Source organism: Rhincodon typus, chromosome 6 (genome assembly GCF_021869965.1).
Source record: "Rhincodon typus isolate 14 chromosome 6, sRhiTyp1.1, whole genome shotgun sequence".
Taxonomy (NCBI): domain Eukaryota; kingdom Metazoa; phylum Chordata; class Chondrichthyes; order Orectolobiformes; family Rhincodontidae; genus Rhincodon; species Rhincodon typus.
In genome coordinates, this window is record NC_063337.1 from 38,355,148 (window position 1) to 38,375,429 (window position 20,282).

The 20,282-nt window shown below is 40.3% G+C and overlaps 1 protein-coding gene across 1 annotated transcript; it reads right to left on the reverse strand.

Moving 5' to 3' along the window:
• Positions 1 to 4,244: 4,244 nt before the first annotated feature.
• On the reverse strand, positions 4,245 to 17,810 carry sap18 (Sin3A-associated protein). The gene is made up of 4 exons (XM_020515043.2): positions 17,660 to 17,810; positions 12,544 to 12,653; positions 11,683 to 11,805; positions 4,245 to 4,856 (listed from the first exon to the last, which is right to left on the reverse strand). The coding sequence occupies exons 1-4, from the start codon at positions 17,771 to 17,773 to the stop codon at positions 4,700 to 4,702; spliced, it is 504 nt and encodes a 167-aa protein (XP_020370632.2). The 5' UTR covers positions 17,774 to 17,810; the 3' UTR covers positions 4,245 to 4,699.
• Positions 17,811 to 20,282: the final 2,472 nt, after the last annotated feature.

Consider the following 20,282-nt stretch of genomic DNA (forward strand, 5'->3'; position numbering starts at 1 on the left):
AGAGAAAATCGGTTCTGAGGCTTCACAGGGAACAGGGCATTAGATTTTTGATGTGATAGATTTTAGAAGCATTGAATGCTCTGTTACAGAAACTGGTTGAAGCAGAGTCTATTGCATCTTTTAAGGGGAAAAAAGGACGAATATTTGAAACAGATAGAACTAAGGTGAGACAGCAGAGCTGAATTTAGTTTTGACCTTTTTTTTTAGTAAAATCAACCGGCCATTTCTGTACTATGAGCCTGTTTGCTTTTGTGATGTTTCATGACACAGCTACTTAAGATCTCGTGAAGATGTCAGCCACATCAAACTGAGTGCTGTCCCACAAACTTTCTTGCCGCCTTGATAAATCACAAGATGCTTGGTGAGGCTTTTCAGCAGTAAACCAACAGATGCATAGGAAGAATAATAATTGGTTAGTGATTTTAAAAAGTGTATTTTTTGGAAAAAAAATTATGAAGAAACAACAGAAATGTGAAAGTCAGGGCAATATAAAGCAATTAAAGCAAAGTAGGGAAAGGGAAACACATTTAGCATAAGGAAGGTAAATTTATAGTATTCTTACATGAGGCCTGTTGCCAGTGGTGATCCATAGGGATTGGTACTGGGTCCACTTTTTTATTTGTCATTTATATAAATGATTGAGATGAGAATATAAAAGGCTTGGTTAGTAAGTTTGCCAATGGCACCAAAATTGGTGGTATAGTGGACTGTGAAGGTGTTCTAAGATGACAAAGAAATCTTGATCAATTGGATCAATGGGCTGAGGAGTAGTAGATAGAGTTTAATTTGAATAAATGTGAGGTATTGCATTTTGGTAAAACAAACCAGGTCAGGGCTTATACAGTTAAATGTAGGGCCTTGAGTAGTGGTGTAGAACAGACAGACCTAGGCATTCAGGTACATAATTCTTTGAAGTTTGTGCCACATGTAGACAGGGTGGTTAAGAAGATTAAGGTTGCCTTCATTACTCAGACATTTGAGTGTAGGAGTTGGGATGTCATATTGAGGTTGTACAGGATGTTGGTTAGGCAGCTTCTGGAGTAGCGTGTCCAGTTCTGGTCACCCTGTTATAGGGAGGATATTATTAAGCTGGAGAGGATTCAGAAGAGATTTACCAGGATGTTGCTAAGAATGGAGGTTTTGAATTACAAGAAGAGGCTGGATAGGCTGGGACTTTTTTCACTGGAGTGTTGGAAGTTGTGGGGTAACCTTATAGAGGTTTATAATATGATGAAGGGTATAGATAAGTTGAATGGCAGGTGCTTTTTCCTTAGGGTGGGGGATTTCAAGACTGGAGGGCATACGTTAAGGTGAGAGGAAAAATATTTTAAAAAAGACATGAGGGGCATTTTGACGAGATAGCAAGAATTGCAGACGTTGTAACAAAGTGTGGAGCTGGAGGAACACAGCAGGCCAGGCAGCATCAGAGGAACAGGAAAGCTGATGTTTCGGGTTGGGACTCTTCTTGAGGGGCATTTTTTTCTTTTACACAGTGATTTGTGTGTGGAATGAACTTCCAAAGGAAGTGGTGGACGCAAGTACAGTTACAACATTTAAAAGACATTTGGATACGTTCATGAATAGGAAATGATTGGATAGATATGGGCTAAGTGCAGGCAGGTGGACTAGTTCAGTTTGGAATTGTGGTCGGCATGAACTGGTTGGACCACAGGGACTATTTCTATGCTATATGACTCAAAAGCATTTTTTCTTTTCAAAAGGGAGTAACTGATCGGCTTAAGGGAAGTCATGGCAGCAGAGTTTGCAGCTGTGATGTGTTCCTACTGTACGGTGTGGAAAATCATGGAAACTTCAATTGACCCTGGTGACCACATGCAGGAAGTGTGAAACAAAAACAGGAATTGCTGTACAAATGCAGCAGATCTGGCAGCATCTGTGGAAAGAAAGCAGAGTTAACATTTCAAGTCCAGTGACCTTTCTTTAGAACATAAGTGTGTCCAGCTGCAAATATTGGCTAACTGCATTTTGGAGTATGAATTCATTATGGAGCATCTGCAATACTGAGTACATTGTGGATAGCACATTCAGTGAGGTGGTCACACTGTAGGTGAAGGCTGAATACGCAGAAAGGGCTTGAGTAGAGGAAATTAAGTAGCCCAGGATTTCCCCAACACCCCTTTCTGACAGATATACCATTTTGAATAGTGTTGGGGGAGGTGACTACAGGGGAAGGCGACTACAGGGGAAGGCAGTGGGAGCCAAATTCATGGCATCATGGGTGTGTCTGCTGCCCAAGATGGGAGGAAAAAGAACAGCAAGGCTACAGTGGTAGCAGATTAAACTGTAAAAGGGCTAGTCAGGTATATCTGCAGCCACAAAAGAGACTCCAGGATTTTATATTGCCTGCCCGGTGCCAAGGTCATGGATATCACTGAACGGCTAAAGGGCAATCTGAAGGAGGAGGGCAATCAGACAAAGATCTTACTACATACTGATAACTACAACAAAGGCTGAAAAAGAGACGGGATCCTACAAGTAGAATTTAAGGAGCTAGGCAGTCGATTGAAAAACAGGACCCAAAAACTTATAATCTCTGACCTACTCCCAGTGCCACTTTCTATGGAGTATGAAAATAGGAAGTTAGTCCAGATGAATGCATAGTTTGAAAGATGATGCAGGAGGGTTATAAATTTCTGGGACATTGGCACTGTTTGTCGGGGCTAATCTGTTCAAATAAAGACTAATGGTAGGATCAACAAATCCAGTGAACCCTAGATAGAGGAATATACGGGATTGGATAAAGAAATCAGGGAGGCTTATGGTAGATACCAAGTGCCAAAACAGCAGAGGTTTTACAGAAGTATAGATTGTCCAAGGAGAAACTTAATAAAAAGGAAATCAGAACAGCAAAAAGGGATCATGTAAGGATTTTCCTTTTTTACCTGCAATTATCCCGTTACTTTACAAATACATTAGGGGTAAAAGGATAACTAGGGAAAAAGTAGGCCCCAAGTTAATCTTTTGTTCACTAGTGAGAAGGACTATATCCGTATAGAATTCGGGAAGTAAGACTATGATAATTATGAAAGAAAGTAGCATACACAGATGTTCTGGGTGGTCTGGCAGGCTTAAAAAATAAATCTACAAGGCTGGATGTAATGCACTGCAGGCTGTTGAGTGAAGCAAAGGAGGAAATAACAGAGCTGCTGGCAGTAATTTTCAATTCCTTTCTAATCGTAGAAGTGCCACAGAACTGCCAGTGTGGTACCATCATTCATGGTAGGAAGGAAGGCATAAACCAGGAAACTACAGGTCAGTCATCTAGCCTCAATGGTTAGGAGACTACTGGAAGCAACTCTGAAGGACAGAATCAACTTGCATTTGTGAGGTAGAGATTAGTTAAGAACAACCAGCATTGTTTTGTTAAGGAGAGGTCATGTCTGACCAACTTGATTGAATTTTTCAAGGAGACAACCAGGTGTGTACATTAGGGTAATATATCTGATGTTAAGAGCCCGTGAAATTTGTCAATTGGATCCAGAATTGGCTGAGTGGCAGGAGACCGAGGGTGATGGTCAAGGGCTGTCTTTGTAAGTGGAAGTCGGCATCCAGCAGGGTGCCACATGACCCTCACTGCTTGTAGTATATATAAATGATTTTGACTTGAATGGGTGTTGTTTAGCTCAGTTAGCCAAATAGCTTGTTTGCAATGCAGTGACGCCAGAAGCATTGGCTCAATTCTTGCACTGGCCGAGGTTGCTGTTTTAATCAAATGTAGGAGAGTTAATCAGAAAGTTCACGGGATGACACGAGAACTGGAGGAGTAGTAAATAGGGAGGAATGTAACCTTAGATTATAGATGGGCTGGTCAGTTAGGCTAATCAGTGCAAAATGGAATTCATTCCAGATAAGTGTCAGGTTACGCACTTGGACAGAACAAGGCAAGGGAATACTTGATAAACAGTAGGACCCAGGAAGCAGTGAGGATCAGAGGGGCTTGGTGTTCATATCCACTGGTCCCTTAAGGTAGCGGAATGGTAGATAAAGTGGTTGAAAAGGCATATAGGATACTTGCCCTTACTGGCTGAGCAGACAGCTTAAGAGCAAAGTGGTTATGCTGAGACCGTATAAAATACTGTTTGCAATTTGGAATTCACATTATAGCTGGGATGTGATTGCACTGGAGACAGCACAGAGGAGATTTACCATGGTGAAGTCAACAAGGCAACAGTGACCACCGGAATCAAAGGACCACCAGTAATATTTAAGAAATAGAGGAATAATTCTGAGTAAACAGCAGTTTATTGTAAATCTTTTAAAACCGTGAACATACTAGCTGATTTACACCTGTAGAGTTACATTGTTGTGAACTGAAGTACAACTTGGCTCAGGGTGTTGAGAAGAGGATCATAAACTATGAAAATTGTGACATCTAATTTTTAACATTACCCAGATTGCGTTAAAGTTCAGACAAATTCTATGCGCACATTCTAGAGACAAAAACAATGAAATGAAGGCACACTTTTATTAAAAGATTGCAAACAATCTGAACAAAATCAAAAACTTTGCAGCTAGAATGCACAGATACTTGCCCACATCTGCAGTCAGTCAAAATTATTTCTCAAAAATTATCTTGTTTAGGAACAAAATACAATGAAACATGCGAACATTCTTGGTTACATAGTACAGGGCCACCAAATTACAGCCACAGCTGCCCAAAGAGGGTAAGGAAGGAACATTAATATGGTCTCATGCGGCCAGGTGGGGGCGGTGCTCTACTAGGTGGCGTTATTGCAATGTCCAGGTAGTCCCCAATTTGAAATTTCTGCGATTGTAACGTCATCGAGTCATCTGGTCCTTTCCTCCCTGAAACAGTCGTACCAATTTCCTTCACTCTGTTATACAAAAGCAAAACAGTAGTCATCCAGATGCAATTTTCACCAGTTTAAAAAACAAACAAAAATCTATTGGGACTATTCAATGGGCAAATTCTTTTTGTTTAAGATGAAATTAAACACTCTATACTTTAACCTTTTCTCTTTAAGCAATTCTAAATATCCTCTTAAAACCACAATGGGACTAATTAATAATACAAAACATTCACTGATCAAATTTTACATAGACTTTATAATTTTTGCATTATTCTGCACCTCATTTGCCCTTTTAGATAGCGTATCGATGTCAGGGAAGGTAATGGCCTGGCGGTATTATCTCTGGTCTGTTAATCTAGACACCCAGATAATGTTCAGGGAACCTGGGTTTGAATCCTGCCGCAGCAGATAGTGGAATTTGAATTCAATAAAAAAAAATCTCGAATTAAGAGCCTAATGATAACCATGAATCAATTTTCAGGAAAAACCCATCTGGTTCCCTAATGTCCTTCAGGGAAGGAAACTGCCATCCTTACCTGATCTGGTAAGGATGTGATTCTGGACCCACAGCAATGTGGTTGATTCCTTAGCTGCTCTCTGGGCAATTAAAGATGGGCAATAAATGCTGCCTGGCCAGCGACGCCTTCATCCCGTGAATGAATAAACAACAAATCAGGCAAGTCTACATGCTCTGTACAATCCACTTACTTTTATGTTGTTTTGATTTATATTGATAATATGAAAAGTCAAGAACAACGGACTTAGATACAGCAACTCCTTAGATAGTGAAGTAGTCCATGTCCAAGGCTTGGCTGATAACAGGTAAGTAACATTCAAACCTCCCAATGCCAGGCAATGACTCTCCTCAACGAGAGTCTGGCCATTGCCTCTTCATGTTCAGTGGCATAACCATCACTAAATCCTACACTATCAACATGCTGGGGGTTACCATTCATCAGAAACTGGATTGGACCAGCCTTATAAATACAGCCTTACAAGAGCAGGTCACGGGCTAGGAATCCTCACATGAGAAACTCACCTCCTGACTCCCCAAAACCTGTCCACCAACTACAAGGCACAAATCAGGAGTGTGATGGAATACTCCCCACTCCCTAGACCACCAATACCCCACACCAGAAGTTTGTACCATCTACATGATGCACTGTAGAAATTCACCAAGACTCTTTGGACAGCATCTTCCAAATCCATGACCACTTCCATCCAGAAAGACAAGGACAGCAGATACACGGGAATATCAGCATTTGCAAGTACCCCTCCAAGCCACTCACTCTCCTAACTTGGAAAGATATTGCTGTTCCTTCAATGTCATTTATTCGATGAATGGAGCGTAGCAGTTAAAGAAGGCAGCTCACCACTACCTTCTCAAGGGTAATTAAGGATAAACAATAAATGCTGGCCCAGCCAGCGATACTCACATCCCATCTGTGAATAAAAGAAACAGGCTAGTTTAAGCACCCACAGAGTTCAGGCTTCGGCTACCAAATAACTCCGCATCAATTGCATTCTCAAACTTGTCACTAAACATGAGTAACTAGTAAGTAACTTGCCTTATGAAAATATTATTTGGAAGCAACTTATTTAATACATAGTTTACCCCAACATACATCTTTTGACAGAAATCCTTTCCCCTTAAGCAATGAAAAAATAGCTGATGAGTGGATTTATTCACTCTATTCACCTGCCTGTTGCCTCCTATCCATCTTAACCATACTGCTCACCTCCACACTGCCGCTTTAAAGCTGACACCCAACAGCATACATATCTTACACATCATATGCTCATCTCTACAACACAGTTCACCCATAAATATCTGTGCAGAATTTTTAGGAATCTACCCCACCCCCTTTCAAGTACTGCATTTCTACCCCAAGAGCTATAGAAAATCTCCAAAAAGTTCACAGACGTACATCAATGCCAGTAAATGGAATGGCAGTGTACAAAATATTACAACAATTGAACACCTACACTACTGTTAAAAGGTCACTTTCCACATTTACCCCATCAACACTGCAAAATAGTCATTGTTGCAATGTTACAACATTCCGGTCCACTAACCAAGAAGCTAATATTTGCAATACAACTGTGCCTCCTGTTTTCCTCCATAAGAAAATGCTTCTTTTTGTCGTCTTAACACCCCCCCAACCCCGCAATAGGTATTAAATGTCCAACGCTGCACAGCACACCCATTGTCCCACATAAATGCTGCTCCCATTGACATAATTTCCCCTCTCTTTTATACCCTAGTCATTTTTCCCTTTTGATCCCTGCCTGGATCCTTCTATCTTGGTCCAATTTTTCCATCACTCCCTAACTCAATTTGAATTGAAGATGCCATGCGTTTTTGATATTAAATTTGGCCTTGTATAAATATTTCTGTTCAGAAAGAGGTATTGAGTATTGTTAGATTACAGACGGAAGATTCAAAAATCAAATGATAACATCCACAATTTAAAATATGCAAATTAATAGCAGCACTAATTCCAATTTTGTGTGTGGGCACCATGACCCTGTAGTGTATAGGATTTGCAGCTCATTTGGCCCTTAATCCTGCTTCACCATCCAATATGATCACTCTTATTATGACCGAGATAGGAGGACAGTGCTGTCTTTCTCGATCTGTTCCTGATATGGTCAATTATATGGTTTCTCTATATCAGACCATAAGATATTGTAGAAGAGTCAGGCCATTCGATCCATTGTATCTGTTTCTCAACCCATCTCCTTGGATGCCTTACTAACCAAGAAACTATCTGTCTTAAAGACATTCAAGGACTTGGCCTTCATTGGCTTCTACAGCAATCAGTTTCACAGATTCACCACCCTCTGGCTGAAGAAATTCCTCTTAATCTCAGTTCAAAAGAGTCGTCCCTTCATTCTGAAGCTGCGCCCTCGGGTGCTATTCTCTCCTTCTTGAGAAAACGCACTCCACATCCACTCTATCCAGGCCCCTCAGTGTTCTGTAAGTCTCAACGAGAAGCCCCCTCACTCTTCTAAACTCCAAGACGTAAGATCTAACAACCAGCTCTCTATAATAAACACAAAAATGTATAACCTTTCTAATAAATCAATAATGATGCAAATCTGGTTAACAATTTATAATACAAAAATACAAACTTCTACTCCTCCAAATAACTCTCAGAACTACAGATAAGTACAGCACAGAAAGAGGCGATTCAACCTGACCACCTCTGCCTTGGCTGAATAAATCCTCATTCCATTTTTTAGCACTTGATCTGTAGTCTTGCTGGTTACAATGCTTCACGTGTAAATCTACGTTCCTACTGAATAAGTTGAGGGCTTCCATTTCAACCTCCAAACCAGGCAGTGAATTCTGAACATCTAACACCCTCTGGTTGAAAAGGTTTTTTCTTATGTCCCCTCTAGCCAGCCCATCAAAAACCTAGAATCTGTGCCCATTGATAACTGATCTCTCAACTACAGGAAACCGGTCTTCCCTGTCCACTCCATTTAAGGCCATCATTATTCTGTACACTTCAATAAAGTCACCCCTCAGTCGTCTTTGCTCTAAGGAAGACAACCCAAGCCGCTAAGATATAAACTTCCCTTAACAAAACGATGCCCTAGATTTGGTAATACCACACTTTTTTTTTGTAGACACGTGCCTACAACGTGCCCAGAAGTGCACTTTTGAATGCCTCCCACTGACTTTATCCAGATCACCTCAGGTTTGTAACTCTGTCTTACTGCAATTTAGAATGGTTACTCATGTTATGTTTATTCCTCCAACCATAATGATGCTAAATCTAATTATACTATGATCACGATGTCCAAAATGGTCACCACTGCTCTTTCATTCACCTGCCCAACTTAATTTCCTATGACAAAGTCTACAATGTGCCCTCCTTGATAAGCTTGTTACGTGCTGGCTAAAAAAGTTCTCTTGATTGTGTTTTAAGAATTTTGTGCCCTCCTTGTCTATCAGGTAGTTTGTATCGCAAATGATATTGGGATAGTTGAAGTCCCCAACCATTTGTTGTTTTTCTACTCTGAAATCTGCCTACATATTTGCTCCTCTCTCTCTGTGTGGGGATCTATAGTACACGCCTAGCAATGTGGCTGCCCCTTTTCTTGTTTCTGAACTTAACGCATAAGTGGCCACATTTGACACTTCATTTAGAATATCATCCATTCTCTCAACTATAATTGAAGGTTTAAATAAGAATGCTGTGCACACCTTTTTATCCTCCTCTCTAACCTGCTAAAAATGCTCTATCTAGGGATGTTGAGCTGCCATCATTGACCGTTCTTAAGCCAAGATGCCATAATAGTAACGATATGATGCTGCCAGATGCCTGTGTCTACAGCTCCTCGGCATTATTTGCTATGCTCCTTATCTTTACATTACCTTTAACACTGCCAAATTCTTGTGTTGTATACTTTTCAACCTCTGCTTCGTCTGTCTTTCAGAGTCACTCTAAATTTCTGCCCCTATGTTTCTGGCTTTGAATTTGTCCTCAGGTTTCCAACCCCCGAGCCAATCTAGTTTAAACAAACAAACAAGCAAACACAATATTGCGGGAGAAACTCTGCAGGTTTGGCAGCAGTGGAAAGAAAACAGAGTTAATGTTTTGGGTCCAGTAACCCTTCTTTAGAATTAGCACTAGCAAATTCCCTTGCAAAGGATAGTTATCCCAGTCCTAGTCTGCACCTGAATATCTGGCTTGTATATGTCTGACCTTCACCAGAAACAGTTGCAGTGCCCCAGAAATCTGCTGCCTAGCCATGTATTCAAATTTCTACATTCACGAACACATGGGACAATCTGTAATCCTGAGATTACATCTTAACAAATTTTTGCCTTTCATTCCCTATCAGCTTTCAGGACTTTAGCCTCACTCCTGTCTAAATCACTGTTACCAACGTGGACCATGACCTCTAGCAGATCACCCTGTCTTGCAGCAACTCTATAACTATCTTTACCCTGGCACTAGAGAAGCAACACACCGTTCTGGAGCCTCATTAATGTCCACACAAATGTCTTATGATCCTCTGACAATGGAATTCCTATAGCTATTGCTTTTCTAAACTTCTTCCTCCATTGTACAGCTGCCCGTAGTACCACCAACTTTGCTCTGGTTGCACACCCCTGAAGAACCATTCACCCTTACTAGTACAGCAAACTTTTTATAACGAGCACCTATGGGACCAGGATTGTGCTGGTTGATCAAAAGGTCTGCATAATCAATGTAAAAACACATACTAAGTAATAGAAACATAAAGCAGGGGGTATGCGCATCACTGTTATACTTTATTTACAGCATAAATCACTTAAATAATAATGCAACTTTGCCTTAAATAAAACTTACCAGCAGAGACAGACTCTTACCCTCAAAAGACTATTTGGACATCATGGAGATTGAGATAATACAGTAAATTTCTGGTATTTCAGGTATATAATTTTTGCCCGTTTATCAAGAATGCCAGTTCAAACAAAGTTTACTCTATCTAAAATGGTATACCAATTAGCAAGCAAGATAGACTCTTGTAATGCCTGTCTATTTTCTTCTTTACACTGCCTGGCAGTCATCCATTTGCTCTCTGTATGCTCCTAACCTGTGATTACACTGCAGTGAGTACCAGCTGTTGTTCAAGTTCTGAAATCCTGAGCTCAGGGTTTTACAGCCTGTGATACTTCCTGCAGAGTTTATCTGGGACAAATAGTGTATCAATGACTTCATAGATATTCAGAATGTACACTCCACTTGGCCACTCTGACCTGCCATCTTGTAATTTTAAAGATTATTACACTTGAAATAATAGAGAACATAATAGTTCTCACCAATCAGCTTCTTTCCCTGTACCAAAGGAAAAGCCAACTACAGCTGGCTGTAAAAGTTAAATTAGAGAAGAAAGGAATACCTCCTGCCCCTCACCAAACTTCCTCTACCTCAATAAATTCATACTTTCCACTCTGCACAACCAAAGCAGCACTGAGGAAAGCCTCTACTGACGCTTCTTGAAAACAACTGACAAACTCCAAAGAATTGGATTAATCCAGCCACTGATTAATTAGACACAGCTTCTCTCGCAGTGAGAGAGAGATTTAAGGCTGCAATAAAAAAAACTTCTCTTAATTCAAAGTGCAATATTTAGATAACTCATAAATTAAAAGGAAAAACTAGGCTTTAGATAAAAGTTACCCCTTTTTCATTCACCAGCTCCCAGTGCAGAAAATGCCTCTGAGGGAGTACTATATTTATGCTGCCTGAAAAGGACTGGCAACAAAATAAACTAAATGCGCACAAACAAACACAATTACAACAATAAACTTGCGAGGAAAAGAATATATTTCTCCCTGTGGAGAATCATTTTGGGAAAGATACATTTTGCCGAAAAGCCTTAGTCTTTAAAGGTAGACAAGAGATAAAATGTGCAATGTTCAGAAGTTGTCTCTGTCTAAAGTTATGGCCTATAAAGATAGAGATCAGCAAACAAAAACCAATGTCACAGGGATCTTTTCTAATGTAGCTTTCTCTGGAAACAGTATCTTCACAGAAAGTTCCTCGGGATGCTCTTCATGAAGACAATCAAGGTTCAGACTGGACCATATTGAGGTTTTCCAGAAACAGAGTTGGAAATCTCTTTCTCTTTCACAGACAGACCACCAATTAATTTTCAGTGCAGAAGCTGCATCCTGATTGTCGTGTATAAATGTTTACTTCCAACTATGTGAATTTCAATAAAAAGTTCTATTAACTTTAATGACCTTTTCTCGACGAATTATGTAAAACTAATCCAGATACACAACTCCTTCAATCTCAAGTTCATAAAAACATTAAATATAAAACCACTGTATCATTACACAAACCTGTAGCCAGGTCGTTTCGGATCTGGATACACAATTGCAAAGCTGAAATGTGTTCCTTTTTTGCGGGCCTCTGGATAGACTTCTTTTACTAAGCTTGTTAGTTCTTTCAGTGTAGCATCCATCCTGAATTCAAACAACAATGGAAGTACAATTTTGTTAAATGCTCATGTGCATGGACTTGGATTGTAGCTTATCACAGATGGTGGGGTAACAAAGAAATGAGTTGTTATTTCTAAAAAAAATTTAAAATATTCGAGCAACTTTCCTAATTAAGGATAACACCCATCAGGAATACAAAGCACACAAACATTAGCAATATGATACTGCTTGATTAGGGAATTTTGTATTGTATGTCTACTTCAAAGCCAAAGAGAAGGCAATAAATTTAAGCTATCTGAACAAACAATTACTGAGAATTGGTGGAGAAAATAGAAGATTGAAAATTGTTTGCAATGATTGTTTTGATCTCTATGTAAGAGAAATATTATTCAGGATATTCAATAAAGTGGGTAGGGAACTGTTATAAGGTTGAATCAGAGGCATAATTGGAGAGATAATGCAAATTTTATGATTGTAGGCAAAAAGAAAATTGAAATCAGAAAAGGATTTTTACAATTTGATTGACAATTATTGGAGGTATGGCTAAAAAAACGATTAGTCAACGAAGCAAAGAGCTGGCTATTGAATCAGACAAATCTTTGAAATGGAATCTAATAAAAATAACCTTGCAAAACATGTTGTATTGACTGAATAGACCAGTAATTATAACTCCCATTTCCAAAAGCAAGATGGTCATAAAGTACAAAAATTGTATCATTTAATGATTGGAAACATGTTTTACAGCAGAATTGCAATACTTACCAAGTATAGATCTGTAGCTCACTAGATGGGACATTTCCTCTAGCAAAATCATCGACTCTGTGATGCCTTCCATTGTTAGTTGTGAACACTCTCAACAGAAGAGGGCATGTCTAATTTTTAAACATTAAATAAAAAAAAAGTTAACAAATCAATATAATTTGTTTCTTAAACCACCATAAATTGCACAAATTTTATTTTAAAATGTTGTGGAATCTAATCTATTTGGAAAATTAAAATTAAATCTCAAATGTAACTTTTCTCTAATGATTTTGACATCACTAAAACAGCGGCAGAAATGTGAAGTCTAGGTCGAAGAAATTAACAGCAGAAACACAAATAAATAAGACTTCAGGTTTTTTTTTGCAGCAAACTTTGGGAAATGCTGCACAGAGATTCAGTTGTATTTTTCTCTAATAAACATCCAGAACATCCATTAAAATTTATTTCTTTGAATCACAGCATTTAAAGTAAACTAAACAATGTATGCTCTCCAAATTGAAAGGTAACAGTAAAATAATAATGTCAATAGACACCTTATATTTCTGAAACTCTACTGCACCCACTTTACATGATTTAAATGCATTGCATCACGAGCTAGGATTAAGCTGGTTAAAGTCAGTGTTAGGGACTGCTGGACTTATGAAGCCAACTTTGCAAATTTATGTATAAACACAGATAAGCACCTTCATGGAAGATTTTAAAAGAGTGGCACTTGAGCAGTCAGAGCAGAGATTTGAGACAAACAGGAACTGAACAGCCGAAGCAAAGGTTTAAAATGATCAGGAACTGAACAAGACTGTGGGACCAGAGAGTCTGAACTTAACGAAAAGGAAAAATAATCACTTAGTGACATAACAGAACAAGGCAACATACAAAATACGTTAGGGCGGTGGGAGAATTCATACCAAAAAGTGGTCAAACCTCCCACTGTAAGGCAGAGTGGAAGAAATGGGGTGGATGTATGTGCATGTGGGTGGGGGTTAGGGGGTGAGGAGGAGGAAAGAACAGGGGCTGCAAACAGGTGAGAGTAGTTTTAAACATTTTAACAAACGTTTATGATATCATAATGAAAATTGTGTCAACTGGATAATTTATAACTGAACACTCTTTCAGATAAGCCTTGCGCTTGGGTTATCACATCTCAAAGCACCTCACATTCTGTAAATCACTTGGCTGCAATGACCATGTTAAAGATAACATGCAACCCTTTAGCTGTGATCACACCAGTCCTTCGATATCATATTTGTGTTGATGGATTTGTGTAGAGATCTGTAGTTTCTTTTAAGAAAGCTAAGTTTTTCCCTAACTTCTAACTGATGCCTTGTGCCAATTTAAAAACTGTCTCTAGAAATTGATGCTTTCCTTATGCGTTGCTATTTTAGGTTTAATGGAGAAATGACGGTCATTGTGTATACTGTCAAATTCTTTTTGCTTCCAAGAGTTCAAATACCCCTTGTGTCAACGCAAATGCAAAAGTTATTGTTATGACATGACTGCATCACCAAAAGAAGCAGCTAGTGAAAACGAAAGGAGTTTTAGAAAATCAAAATGTAGTCCTCAAGAAAATTATGATGAAAATGTGGAGGAAGAAAAAACTCCTGGAATAAGAATATTTTATCATGCACACTGAGTGACACAATTTCCCTACTTTGTAATCAGAATGTTTCCACGCAGAATCAAACTGGGGATCTTGTGCATGCGAGGCAAACGTGATAACCACTAAATGGAAACTTTGCTGCCCCTGGAATTAGGAACCATGTGGTTCAAGTGTAATGGTAACAATTTGATTTAATCTAAATTAATCAAGTATAAATTAAGAAGTACAAAACCAAAAGCTAAAGACATAATTTCATAATTTATTATGATTTTTAAAATTCATTTATGGGATGTGGTTGCCAGTATATATTGCCTCATCCCTAATTGCCCAGAGGGCAGTTAAGAGTTAACCACATTGCAAGGGTCTGGAGTCAGATGTAGGCCAGACCATGTAAGGATGGCAGATTTCCTTCCCTAAAGGACATTAGTTAATCAGATGGGTTTTTCCTGACAATTGGCAATGGTTCACATCATCATTAGACTCTCATTTCAAGTTTATTATTGAATTCAAATTGCACCATCTGCCATGGTAGGACTTGAACCCAATGACGCAAAGCATTATCAGGATTTCTAGATTAATAGGCTACTGATAATATGATTAGGTCAGCGCCTACCATCATTCCATTATAATCAGTATTCAATTAATCAGACCTGATAGATACAGTTAAAATTAAATAGTTAAGGGACAGTGAATTTTTCAGTAAATTTAAATCCAAGGTTTTTAGATAAGAGTTAAACAAAAATATTTCAGTTGGCCTCCCTATTAAGCAAAAAGATATCAGACATCAGCACTTGATTAGTGAGTAGCTGCTGAGGTGGTTTATTAATACTACTGCAGTGGGTTTAAACTAATTGGTACAAGCGTGGCAAGGTGGTATTATTAGCAAAGCAAAACAAGGTGCACAATGAATTGGAAAGACAAAGCACTCAAATAGGATACAACATGACATGAAATACTGTCAATGTAAGGGGCATGCTATAAGTTTTAACATGGATGCATGTGAATGTATCGAGTGCACCAAATACGGCTGGTGAGGGGTAGACACAAATAGCCACATGCAAATGATGTTGTGGCGATAATGGATGCCTTGAATGAGTAAGATAGAGTGAGTGACTAAATATTCCTAGATGCAAGGTACTCTGGAAAAAAAAAGTGGGGAGCAGTACTAATTAAAGAGAAATTAGAGTACTAGTGAGAGAGGTTATCCTAGAGGAGTCATACAGCTATGGAATAGAGGGATATAATTACACTTCTGCATGTACCCTACAGGCAACTAACTAGTGGGAAAGATGTACAGGAACAAATCTGCAACGTAATTACAGAACATACTTGAACTATAGTGTAGTTACAACAGAAAACTTTAATTAATCCGGTAGAGACTGGATAGTAATAGCATAAAGGGCAGAAAGGGGAAGAGAGTTTCTAATAAAAGCAAAATACTGTGGATAGTGGAAATCTGTAACATGCAGAAAATACTGGAAAAACTCAGGTTTGGCAACATTTGTGTCATCCTGGACTTGAAAATTTAACTTTGTTTATCCCCACAGATGCTACCAGACCTGCTGAGTTCCTCCAGCACTTTGTGCTAGTTGTGAAAGAGTTTCTAAAGTATGCTCAGGAGAATAGGAACGAAGCACAAAAGGAAGAAAATTGAGACGCCTGTATAATACATTGGCTCAGCCTCAACGTCAGCACATCGCTTTTTAGGAAGGATGTAAAGGCATTACAGAGTATGCAGAAAAGATTTTGGAGAATAGTTTCAGGGATAGGAAAGTTCAGTTCGTTGGATAGATTGGAGAAGTTGTGGTTGTTCTTCTTAGAGATAACCCCAAAGAGGACATTTGTCAAAAATTGTGTAGTTCAGAGTTGAGAGAATGTATTCCTGTTGGTGGAAGAATTGAGAACCAAAGGACACAGATTTAAGGTAAAAGCAAGATACTGCAAAATGCTGTAAAATCTGGGGAAAAAACTGTTGGAAATTCTCATTGCCCAATATCAAGTCTAGCACAAATCAGGAGTGGCACAGAATACTCTCCATTGCCTGTATGCAGTTCCAACAACAGCCAAGAAACTATCCAGGCCAAACAACCCACCTGATTGGCACCCTAACCACTACTTTCAATAGTCACTTCTTTCAGCACTGACATAGTGGCAGCAATGTGTACCACCTACGAAGTACACTACAGTATTTTACCAAGGATCCCCTGACAGCATCTTCCAAAGCTCTACTGCCTACAAGGACAAGGGTAGCAGAAACATGGGAAAATCAACAGCATTAAGTTCATCTACTGCTGTGGATCAAAATTCTGGAATTCCCTTCCTAACAGCATTGTGGGTGTCCCTACACTCTTACGGCAGAAATGGTTCAAGATGGTAGCTCACCATCACCTTTGCCAGGGCAGTTCAGGATGGGCATAACATTAGGTTAGGTATCCAGCAACATTCACATTCCACAATGAAAAAAAAACACTGAATTGTGGAAACCTATTTCTGATGTGACTTATAAAAAAAAAACAAAAGAACTGCGGATGCTGTAACTCAGGAACAAAAACAAAGTTGCTGGAAAAGCTCAGCAGGTCTGGCAGCGTCTGTGGAGGAGAAAACAGAGTTAACGTTTCGGGTCCGGTGTTCAAAGAAACAAAAAACCCCACAAAAGTCTGCAGTGAAACTGATTTTTATTAAAAAAAAATCACAAGCTAAAAAGCTATCGAAAAACAAGCTTCCTGCTGCATTTAAAATTCTCCATTTAATTTCACACCTATTTTGAAACAATTTGAGAGATTTACGTTTTCTCCTGAATGGGATACGTTTCACAAATGAACTGAGATGTGAAGAGAAAAGAATGCTGTGAACAGGCATAAAATATTGGATGCAAAATTCAGGCATGGCTTAATTATTTGCATAAACCACTGTGTCCCTTTTTTGTTTTTATATATGAAAACAGAAATTTGTTCTGAGCGCTGGCAAAATGGGGGTCATATCACCTCTCTACGACGTACCCGATGTCCAGTTTAATTTTAGTCAATGAAATTAAACAGTAGGCGCTCGTAGGCGACCGATACCGCCTGTTTCTCCCCGCTCCAATTACACTGATCCCTAGCCGTAATTCTATGGTTAACTGGAACCCTATTAGCACCGTCACAACACATCACAAAGAAAAACATTCAGAACAAAACAAAGGTTGAAACACAAAATACTTCTAATTTCTGATTTAGAAATTTCCAGTTACTGGTTAAAATTGGGCTGAAGGGGAAACCTTGGCCTCACCCTCAATCAGGTTAGACCGCGGCCCCTCAGTCAGTTCACTCAGTGAGAAATGCTTCACATTTGTGAAAGAGAGAGCCCGCACCCTTACAGTCAGAATCCGAGCTCCGGACACTTTCAGGCGGCAGCAGCGGAATCGTCCAACGTGCACTTTCCCGGAGTTGACATTTCCCAGGCCCTGACCTGACTCAACCTGCAGGGCCGCCGCTACTACCTTAGCCCCCGCCAACCCCCGTCAGTATGAACAGTTTTCACCTTTTCGCGATCCACCGGCTTCTCTGGCTCTTTCTTGATCTCCTCCTGGGTGACTCTAGACTCCACCGCCATATTCCCTACCCGCCGCTCTCTCAACGATGGCGACCGCACCATAGAGAGCGAGCAAGCCCCGAGAGCTGCGCACGCAGCACGCGCATGTCAACAACCTGTTTGTGACAAATACAGCGACCATTTTTGCTCCTGACAACCGCCCACGGTGATTGGCATTAGAGCGAAAGTCCACCTTTTTCCTCAACCGAGGATTCCTCAGCACCGTTGCCGACAGGGCTCTCAACGGGGTCCGAACTATCCACTGTCCCTCCCTCAACAGCAATAAGGTTCTCCTTGTCCTTACCGTCTTCTCCCTTGTCTGCCTTCCGCAGGGACCGTGCCCTTCGGGATATCTTGGTCCACACTCCTTCTCTCCTGACACCAACCTCCCCAGTAGCCTCACGGCACCTTCTCCTGCAACCACTGAAGCTGCAACACTTACCTCCTAGATAGTAGGAACTGCAGATGCTGGAGAATCTGAGATAACAAGGTGTAGAGCTGGATGAACACAGCAGGCCAAGCTAGAGGGTCTAGGCCCGAAAAGTCAGCCTTCCTACTCCTCTGATGCTGCTTGGCCTGCTGTGTTCATCAAGCTCTACACCTTGTTACCACACTTACCTCCTACCTCACCAGCATCCAAGGGGCCAAACATACCTTCCAGGGAAGCAGCACTTGCACTTCACTCAATCTAGTCTACAACATTTGCTGCTCACAATGTGGTCTCTTCTACTTTGGGGAAATGAGGCAGAACATCTGCCTGCAAAAATGACCCTGAGCTTCCAGTTGCCTGCCACCTTAACACACCACCCTGTTCCCTGGCCAATATCTCTGTCTCAGGCTTGCTGCAGTGTTCCAGTGAAGATCAGCACAAGCTGGAAGGATAACACTCCATTTTCTGAAGAAGGGTCCCAACCCAAAACATCAACTTTCCTGCTCCTCCGATGCTGCCTGGCCTGCTGTGTTCCTCCAGCTCCACACTGTGTTACCCCATTTTCCGCTTGGCAACCATGCAGCCCACCCGACTCAATGTTGAGTTCAGTAATTTTAGGGTTTGAACTCTCCCATGTCCTCGTCCCCCACCCCACACATCAGACCTGCCATTACACACTACCTATTGTCAGCCACTGACAGTCTCCATTAACAGCTAATCACCATCCTAGCCAGATTGTAATCAACTCCTTTGTCCAACTGTTCTCTCTCTTTGGGCTCTATACCCACCTATCGTTTACTCCTTACCCCCTTCCCCCATCCTATCTTCTGCATATAAACCAACATTTTCCTAGCCTCCATCAGTTCTGAGGAAGGATCACCAGACCCAAAACACTAACTCTGATTTTTCTTCACAGATGCTGCCAGACCTGCTGAGCTTTTCAGCAACTTCTGTTTTCGTTTATGATAATGACAATGACTGGTCACTTGGTTCACCCCTAGTGAACGCATGATCACCAAGTTTGCAGCTGACACAAACATAGGCAGGAAGGCAAGTAGTGACAATGATACAAAGAGTCAACAAAGGGATATAGACAGGTTAAGCAAGTGGCTAAAAGCTTAGTTATTGGAATATAGTGCTGGAAAATGTGAGGTTATGCACATTGGCAGGAAGAATAGAAGAGCTGAATATTATTTAAATGTGTAAAGACTGCAGAAAGCTGCAGGACAAGGGATTTTGGAAGTCTTGGTACATAAATCACAAAAAATTAGAATCCAAGTTCAGTGGTTAATGGTGAAAGCAAATGGAATGTTTACCCTTACTTCAAAGGGAGTGGAGTATAAAAATAGTGAGGCCTTTATAAAATTAAACAAGGTACTAGTCAAACCATACCTGGAATACTGTGAGCAGTTTTTTTTTTCCTTAGCTAAAGGAAGATATGCTGGCATTGGAGGCAATCCAGAGAAGATTCACTAGGTTGATCTAGTGTATGGAGGGAACAGCTTCTTTCCGACTGGTATTAGACTAATGAGTGGACTCTCTAGCCCCAAATAATACGGATCTTGCCACGTTGATCTTGCCTGGTGCATGCTCTGTGCAATATAACCTGTATGCCTCTGTCTAAGTCTTTTTGATCTGTACATCCTTGCTTACTATGATCTGCCTGTACTGCTTGTAAACAAAGCTTTTCACTGTACATCAGTACACGTGACAATAAATCATTCAATCAATCAATCGATCGATTTTCTTTATAGAAAATGTGTACTGATTGGAGTTTAGGAGAATGAGAGGAGACCTTATTGAAACATATAAGATTCTTAGTGGGATTGACAGGGTAGATACAGAAAGGTTGTTTTCCCTTGTGGAAAATACTAGGTTCAGAGGGCATAATCTCGGAGTAAGGAGTCACCCATTTAAGACAGACATGGGAAGGAACTTCTTCTCTTGAAGGCAGGTGAATCTGTGGAATTCATAGATATCATTGAATCCCTACAGTGTGGAAACAGGCCCTTTGGCCGAACAAGTCCACACCAATCCTCAGAGCATCCCACCCAGACCCATCCTCTTATAACTCACCTAATCTACACATCCCTGAGGACTATGGGCAATTTAGCATGGCCAATCCACCCACCCTGCACATCT